General features: G+C 30.3%; 1 protein-coding gene across 1 annotated transcript; it reads left to right on the forward strand.

Annotated features, from left to right (window-relative positions):
• The first annotated feature begins 380 nt into the window (after positions 1 to 380).
• On the forward strand, positions 381 to 1,691 carry LOC131628336 (xyloglucan endotransglucosylase/hydrolase protein 22-like). Its single transcript, XM_058899181.1, has 3 exons — positions 381 to 775; positions 869 to 1,062; positions 1,149 to 1,691. Exons 1-3 carry the CDS (start codon positions 515 to 517, stop codon positions 1,546 to 1,548), a joined length of 855 nt encoding a protein of 284 aa, XP_058755164.1. The 5' UTR covers positions 381 to 514; the 3' UTR covers positions 1,549 to 1,691.
• The last annotated feature ends 7,575 nt before the right edge of the window (positions 1,692 to 9,266 follow it).

Below are 9,266 nucleotides of genomic sequence, written 5' to 3' on the forward strand. Positions count from 1 at the left end.
TGACCTTAATGTAATAAAAGTCGGTGAAATCTTAGGCGGTTTACATGAAATAGTAGTCAACCAACATTATCAAAATAGCTTTTCAACGCAATTCCAATCACACGATTTACAAACCAGAAATTAATAGCCCATATTTGAATATTTCTAGAACTTACACGCTTTGTAATAAAAAGTTCTGTAGGTAAACGGTACTAGAAGCTAGAAGCTACTTCAACTTGTAGCACTTTTGATGAATACCACAAACATAGTTCGGTTTAATAGTGCTAGCTACTCTAAAAAGCACCACGTAATGGACCACTAAACTGATTAAAAGTCTTAAACTATGATTAATTAACATTATATACATATGAAATGAAACCGATTGCTGTGTCCAGCTGTCCATTTCCACTTCTTCCCACCAACCAACTTTTATCATCATCCAAACAACATTCATTCCCATAACCCTTATACATTACTATAAATTAGAGAACATGATTTTTCTGTTTCATCAATTCTCACATACAAATACTGTCCAATGGCTGTTAATTATGTGATCACTTTTTTAATATGTACATCTTTTATGGTAGCTTTTGCTGGCAACTTATACCAAGATGTTGGTATCACTTGGGGAGATGGAAGAGGTAAGATTCTGAACAATGGTCAGCTTCTTACTTTGTCTCTAGATAGAACTTCTGGCTCTGGCTTTCAATCCAATAATCAATATCTTTATGGTAAGATTGACATGCAAATCAAACTTGTACCTGGAAATTCAGCTGGCACTGTCACAGCTTATTATGTAAGTTTAATCTAAAACAATACTGTTTTATATTTTTCTTAAACATGCATAGTATCTGATATAGAACTTTTGTGTCACTGTCATGCATTGCAGTTACGTTCAGAAGGTTTATCTTGGGATGAATTAGACTTTGAATTCTTGGGAAATTTAAGTGGTGATCCTTATGTAGTTCATACCAATGTGTATACTCAAGGTAAAGGTGACAGAGAGCAACAGTTTTATCTATGGTTTGATCCAACTGCTGATTTTCATACATATTCCTTTCTTTGGAATCCTGCACATGCTGTGTAAGTTTTTCTACAATTCATATCACAATTATCTTGTTAAATCCTTCTTATTAGTTTGACTTCATGATTTTTTTTTTCTTTTTCAGATTTTACATTGATGGAAGACCAATTAGGGAATTCAAGAACTTAGAGAGTGAAGGTGTTCCATATCCAAAGAACCAACCAATGAGATTGTATTCAAGTCTGTGGAATGCTGATGATTGGGCAACAAGAGGTGGTCTTGTCAAAACAGATTGGACACAAGCTCCATTTATTGCTTCTTTTAGAAACTTCAAAGCTAGTGGTTGTGTTTGGTCCAATGGAGTTTCTTCATGCAAATCCAACTCTTCTTCTGATGATAATGCTTGGTTATCTCAACAACTTGATTTTACAAACCAGAAGAAACTAAGATGGGTGCAGAAGAATTACATGATATATAATTATTGCAATGATGTTAAACGATTTCCTCGGGGTCTCCCTGTGGAATGCACTGTTCGTACCAAGTAATAAGAGGAATACATCTTTTACTAGTTTATTATTCTATTACCATGTAACATATGTATTATTTTTTGTCTATGTTATTTGAATTACTATTATGTAACACACTTATGTAAAGAAATTTTTATCATTTACTAAATCATATTCTACTATATGGGTTATTATTTCCATAATCGCACTTTATTATCCAAGTTATTGATGCAGAGTCGTATTTCCGTTTTATTAATTATTAAATTATAAAAAAAATGTTCGGAGATTTGAAATCTAAGGTGCCTTTATTTTAAGACTATGTTCGCGACTATGTTCGCAAATTTAGAGAGGAGAAAATTTTTGGAATTAAAATTTAAAAAAATAAAAATAAATATTTGATATTTTTTAACAGATTAATGATAATAGGGTTATTATCATTACTAAATTTTAAATTTTTAATTTTGAAAATAATATTTGAAAATTTTATGTGAGTCCTCCAAAATTATTCTAATTTTGAAAATACTATAAAATATTTGAAAATTTTATGTGAGTCCTCCAAAATTATTCTTTAATATAATTTTTGAGTTCTTATAAATAGAAGATTTTTGTTGTTATGAGTAAAATAAAATCTTCCAAAATTCTCATATTCAATTTATTTATTTTTATTGGCTTCATCAAATCCTTTTTAGTTTTTAAAATCCTCCTCTCCTTATATAGTAGATTTAACTTTTCCTTCAACTCTCACTAATCTCACTAAATTATATAGAAACAACGCAAAGAACTTTATATAGTAAATTTAACTTTTCCTTCAACTCTCACTAAATTATATAGAAACAACGGAAAAAACTTTTGAGTTTGATTAAGTTGATAAGGGTTTCTTGATTTTAGATCTAAATTCAGTTCTATCTTTCGACTCTATATAATATTTGATATACAGTAAAAAAATTATATAGAAACAATTTCTTACTATGAGGACTGGATTAATTGTCTTCGGATTATTTTTTATAAAAGAAATTATAAAAAACTTCATAAAGGAAATTTTGTCTTAGCACCTCTAAAATTTCATGGCGCGATCCTTAATGTGATTTCCAAGCAAGGAATTTCTCTTTTCTTCATGATTTTTCATATTTTCTAAGTCTTGCTTTATTTCTCCGGTTTCTTCATTTTCTTCCTATTTTCTAAGTCTTGCACCTCAAAATTTTTCCTTCAAATTTTTATTTTATCTGATTTATGCTTTACATATCATTTGCATCTTTTCATTAGGGCATTAGCATAATTTTGCATTTATTCAAAAAAAATCAAAAAAATAATATACATTCATTACATGCATTTTATTCGATTTTATAGTTAATATAATTTGTGTTCACTTTTCACTAATTTTGTTTTGATTTTATAATTTTAATCAAAATTCAATTTAGACTTTAAGTTGAATTTTTATTAAAATTTAAATTAATTAATTATTACTTTTTATTTTGTTATTTTGTTTTATTTCCTTTTTATAGGTGCAAATAAAAGAACTCATTTTGGGTCCAAGTTATATTCATGAAACAATTCATTAGAGGCCCATTTCGGTTCAAGTCCAAATCCTTAAGCCATACTCTTTTAAGCCTTTTTTGTTTACAAGCCAAATTCTGTTTACTAGCCAAGTCAATTTGGAGGTCCCACGTGAAGCTTCTCACAGATTTCAGGCTATCTTTGGAAGTTTGAAAGGGAGGGGACGGGAAGGCTTCCAAAAATAAAATTTTAAAAAAATATAAAAAAATATTTGACATTTTTTGAAAAAATGATTTTGTTTAGAATGATAAAAGATCATTATCATTAGTAAATTTTTAATTTTCAGAATACTATAACAACCTAAAAGATATTTGGAAAAATTTATGTAAGCCCTTCAAAGCCCTCCAAAACTCTCCTACCCAAAATCTTTTTATCCTTTTCACCCAATTCTTCTTATTTTTCAAAGTCCTCCCTCCCTTCCCCTCCAAACTCCCAAACATAGCCTCAGAGTTTCAGCAAAAGAGAATTCAACACATATCACCATTTTCACTAGAGACAAAAACCATAACAAGTTCTTTGACAGCTCACTTTTTCCTCTCAAATTCTAACTAAACGTTGCACATGAATTCTCACGCGTTTTCACTATGAATATCCCACAAAATCTGCACATATTTCCCACCACCTCTAACCAATTTTTTCTGATTCTTATCTTCTCTCCCATCAAATTTCGTTTTTACCCTCATCCAATTCACACTATATAACAACCACCTCAGGTCACAAGAAGGGGAGGAAGAGAATTGTATTGTTACTCTGTCAAAATGATTCACCAAGAAACTTACTCCAAACTTCATCAAAATACCTTCAAAAACCATATCTGATTTCATTTTCTTTTAACACAATCAGAAACATTTCATACCTACAAATCATTCAGATCATTCAACTTCACATTCATGCAACCTTCATACCACTATCACTACACTATCACCCACAACCTCAACATGTAAACCGAAGCCAATCCACACAGGCAAACGCAGCTACAACAATCTTCACCGATTCGAAACAAATCAGCACGCGAACTCATCATCAATTCAGATCGTGAAATCTTCATCACACAACAGCAGCTCACGTTTTCAACATCAGCATCATCACAAATTTACAACAGAACCGGACGCAACCTCACATCATCTCAACGCACGCGAACCGACATCGTCATCAACTCTCCCGATTTATTTTCGGAGTATAAATCTTACCAGGATCGTAACCCTAGCTCCGAGCTTGTAAGTAGCTTCTAATCCTCAAATTTGTTTTTGCCATAATTTATAAGATTGTTGTTGCGCTATAGTGGTGCTGTTGTTGTTGCATGTGATTTTATTGTTGTTTTTTTTTCGTTGAAACCTTGAAGCTGTGAAAACAGAGAGGATTAGAGAGGTTTAGCCGTGACTTTTTTCAGAGAGATGAGCGGAGGTTTTATTTGTTGTTGTTTCGGTTTACAGAGAGATAGAGGGAAGATAAGCCGAGAGAGATGAGAGTTTTTATCGAGGGAGAGAGAGAGAGAGGAAGCACAGGGTAGATACAGAGAGAACACAGAGCATTAGAGATAAGAGAGTTGTTGAGTTTGTGAGTATGAACATAGACGAAGAGGGTGAGAGCCGTGAGAGGAGAAGAAAAAGAAGAAGCAGAGTTGTGAGGATGATGACAAGGATTGAGAGTTTGAGAGAAGAAAGTAGAACATAGATAGAGAGCGTGAAAGAGAGAGTTTTCTGAAAAAAAATTGGAACAGGGGAAGAGACCGTTGGAAAGAAATTGAGATCGAGGGAGGCCGATTGAGAAAAATGAGTGGGGACGGTTTGCTTCTATCATTTTAGGGTTTTTTTGTGTGTTAAATTGGGCCGGGTTTTGTGTTAAGAAAGCCCGATTCTGTTTCCTTTCGCAACACTCATGCACGCTCGACAGCCTTCAGATTTTTCTTTTGGGCTTTAGTCCTCTGGCCCAACGAATTTTAACAGCTACAACTCCCCATTTAGGTTTTAGCCCATGATTATGTTTTCTTTTCTTCTCATTTATATTTTATCATAGCTTTAATATTTGTTTTTCTTTTATTTTCTTTTTGTTATTAACAAAATGCAAAAAATATAAATATAGGAATTATATTTTATTTCAAAAAAATATTAGAATAGGATTTTATTTCCTTTTTATTTCTAATTGTTTTTCTTATTAAAAAACCCAAAACAAGAAAGAATATATATAGTTAGATTTTAATTCTTGTTCTTGATTTTATTTGCACATGTTTTAGACTTTTAATTAGCTAATTAAATATTGCTTTAGTTGATTGATTATTGTTAATTAAAATTGATTAGTCTTATTATTTAATTTTTCTCAACTTGATTAACTGATTTAATCAATTTTTAATTAATTGATTAAATGATTATTTCAGTTCTTTCTCTTGATTTCATTAATTGGTTAAGTATTTGTTTTTGTTGCTTGAGATGTTTATCTCTTATTTGTGAAATATTTACTTCTTTCTTACTTGTGATTACCATGTCCCCTTAGGATACGATTCTACCTTGCTCAAGGTAAATCATCTAGACTTTAGGCTCTTATCCAAGCATGTCAACTTTTAGGGCTCTTTAGTCTCCCTTTTTGTTTAGGTCATCTTTTTTTCTTTATAACCTTTAAAACACTTTAATAATACTTAAATAATCTTCCCCTAAAAAATACCAACTAAAAAACTTAATAAGTAGAGAAGGGTGAGTATCCTTGCATTGGGATTTAATTCACCTTTATCTACATTCAACCAAAAACACCTAATGTATCTAATATATATCAAAAATCTAAAAAGTGGAGAAAGATGGGCATCCTTGTATTGGGCTCTAGATCACCTCTATCCACATCAAAAAAACACCAGCCAAATTTCTTTTTCTTTTTAGCTTTGCCTGGTTAGGTAAGAACATGTTATTTTCGCTCCATTCCCCAGCTTAAGTCTCCAAAGGTCGAGCAGCAGAGTGCGAATGTAACTGTTTATTAAAAAACACAAAAACAAAATTTTTGAGCTAAACTACGGTAACTCTGATTCCTCAAAAAGGATATGTAGGCATTGGGGTAGGGCCCGAGCGAGCACAACTTTATTTTCCCTACATTTTGCATGCATTGCATTTCCTTAGCATTAAGCTTTAGACTTAGACTTTTTACACCCATAAATTAGAACTAACAAGAGTGGATCCCGTCGAGTACGACGGACGTGAGAGGTGCTAATCCCTCCCCCTTGCGTAACCAACTCCCTTACCCTTTCTCTTGGTCGTAAGATCCTTGTTTGTTTTCTCTTAGGTTTTACTCGATGTTTTCTTTTCCCTTCTCGTGGAATAAATAAACATTCGATGGCGACTTCATTGTTTTCGATGAGTTTTTCAATTGCTTCACCGTCGTGTCCCCAAATTTATTCTCCAATATTCCTTTTATGAGACTAGTATTTCGTTATTAAACACATATATTTTACATTTTTAAAAATAAAAAAAAAATACATCTTATATTAATAACCAATAAAAATAAAAGAATTTGATGTAGAGCTTGTTGCTACCATGCTTCCGTTAATTTACTACCACAATATCGTTGTTAACGCAAGTGGTTAGTTATGTGTGACAAATCTATAACTATTAATGGCTTCTCATTTTTTAATAAATTAGTATTTTTTATATAAAATTATATGATTATATATTATATAATGTATAAAATATAAAATTAAATAATATGGTAGGAGTCAAGGAATCTGCAAGGCGAAGGATATTTTTTCAATCATGTCCCTAAATGTTATGGAAACTTTTTTCTCCATCTCCGTTCTCACGAGAGAATGAATCTCCAACTTCGATGTAGATGCAAATTGACATGCTTAATCTTATTTGTGTTTTATTAATTATTAAATTATAAAAAATGTTTGGAGACCTGAAATATAAGGTTCTGTTTACTTAAGTATTTGATATATATTTTTAAAATATAAAACTATATAATAAATTTGACTTTTCCTTCAACTCTCACTGAACTATATAGAAATTTTACTAAAGTATATAGAAACAACGCAAGAGTAAGAGCATTTTGATTAAGATGATAAAGATCTCCTCTTAGAATGATTAAGGTGATAAGAATCTTGTTAGAAAAATACACATTTTTTCATAGTTAGATTCGTAGAAAGGTAATATAAATGAGTAATAATAACACATAAAAATTGGTATGGGCGGTTATAGATTTTTTATTTATTAGAAAGATAAAATACACATTATATTTAATAATTTCTCTCACTCAGAGAGTTTTTGGCTATCACATCTTATATAACAAAAGCATTGAATGCATTGTCCTTAACCCATTCATTACAGTTCCTATAAAATAGAAACATCTTTCTTTAATTCTAAATAATAATAAAATATTGACCATTTAAATAATAAGAAAATAATGATTTTTTAACCAATCTCTTCGAATTTAATTAGAGATTGTATGTTAAAATTTAATTTTGTATATACATTCGTGTTAAATATTTTGAAGGAGAATTTTACCATTTATTATAATTTTTTGATTTGTGCGTAAAAAATTTTATAAAAACAATTTCTCACTCACGGCCGGCCAATACAGATGGAAATTTATTTTTAATCTTTTAAAATTTAAAATTATTTATTAAATTATTCTAAATAATTTTATTTAATATGTTTTTTTTTCTATAGATACTAAAAGAAATTCATTCAATATTTATTTATAAATTTTAATTTAACTACTACTATTATTATTATTATTATTATTATTATTATTAATGAGGGGTAATGACATAAAATGGTAAAATAAAAAATGATTAATTTTTTTACAGTCAAAAGTCTATTTAAAGGAGTATATATTAAATTAATGGTGGTCGCTTATTGTTAGATGCATATTATTGTCGTTAATAATAATAGTTGATTTAAATAATAAAAATGTGTAACACTTTCAGTTCTTCCATTACTATTCTTTGCAGTTCTCTCTCCAAATTAATTGCAAATACTAAATTATACTATCTATATTTTCTTTTATAGCTAATAAAAAGTGTAAAGTAATCTTAATATAACACAATCTAGTACTAATCCTAATGTACAGAAAGAAAAAAAATAGAGACCCAAGGCAGTGGCCTAGGTGGCCTACCCCTTGGGCCAGATCTCACTATGAATAGAAAATTATACCCCGTACCCCTACATTTATCCCAATACTCCTACAATTTTAAAAAAATCTCAATTTTGTCCTTATTAAATTTTTAACTTTTTTTTTTTTTTCAATTTTACTGAACTGGATATCTCAGGGGTGGGTGTTCCGGTTCCTTTTTTTTTTCAATTTTACTGAACCGGATATCCCAAGGATGGGTGTTCCGGTTCCTTTTTTTTTCAATTTTACTGAACCGGATATCCCAGAATTGGGTGTTCCGGTTCTTTTTTTTAGAGAGGGAGATTCGGAGGAAGTAGAGAGTTTTAGGTTGAGATGTTGTTGTTGTTTTGTTCATATTGAGAAGATTTTGGTTGAGAGGCCATGGAAGAACCGAAACAGAGCGTGAAAAGCAAAGTATGAGAGATTTGAGATTTGAGTTTTTGTTTGTTGAGAGAATCGTGAGGTTGAGAGAGGGAGAAGCGTTTTTGTTACGTGTTGTTTTCTGGAAATACAAGGAAGCAAATCGTGAACGAGCAAGGATTTGGAACGTGAAGATGAAAATGGAGAGGAAGAGGCGGATGAAAATGGACCGGAACACCCACCCCTGGGATATCCGGTTCAGTAAAATTGAAAAAAAATAAAAAAGAAAAGTTAAAAATTTAATAAGGACAAAATTGGGATTTTTTTAAAATTGTAGGGGTATTGGGATAAATGTAGGGGTACGGGGTATAATTTTCCTATGAATATCTTAAAAAATTTCATAAAGCAATTTTCGTCTTAGCGCATCCACAAAATTTTATTCAGCATCTTTCAAAAAAATTTGTTTACTATAATATTCATTGGCTAAAAAAATACAAAATATACATTATCTATCAATTTTTGGAACTTTGACAAAAATTTTCTATCAAATTGTAAATCTTTTTTTATATTAATATTTTAAATTTTCATTAAAATTTAAGATGTATATCACTTTTTTTTTAGAAAAATCATGAATTTTTACCAGTATTTTTAAAATATTAGTGAAAAAACCATAACTAACATGCAATTTTATCGATAAATTTGTATTGACATTTTCGAAATGTCTAGTAAAAATCCATAACAAACATGCAATT

Source organism: Vicia villosa, linkage group LG1 (genome assembly GCF_029867415.1).
Source record: "Vicia villosa cultivar HV-30 ecotype Madison, WI linkage group LG1, Vvil1.0, whole genome shotgun sequence".
In the NCBI taxonomy this organism is placed as follows: Eukaryota; Viridiplantae; Streptophyta; class Magnoliopsida; order Fabales; family Fabaceae; genus Vicia; species Vicia villosa.

Excerpts from the sequence above, each read along its gene's own strand:
- LOC131628336 (XM_058899181.1), top strand. The coding sequence starts at position 515 with ATGGCTGTTAATTATGTGATCACTTTTTTAATATGTACATCTTTTATG. Across the intron at positions 776-868 it reads GCACTGTCACAGCTTATTAT|TTACGTTCAGAAGGTTTATC; the intron begins GTAAGTTTAATC and ends CATGCATTGCAG. Across the intron at positions 1,063-1,148 it reads TGGAATCCTGCACATGCTGT|ATTTTACATTGATGGAAGAC; the intron begins GTAAGTTTTTCT and ends TTTCTTTTTCAG.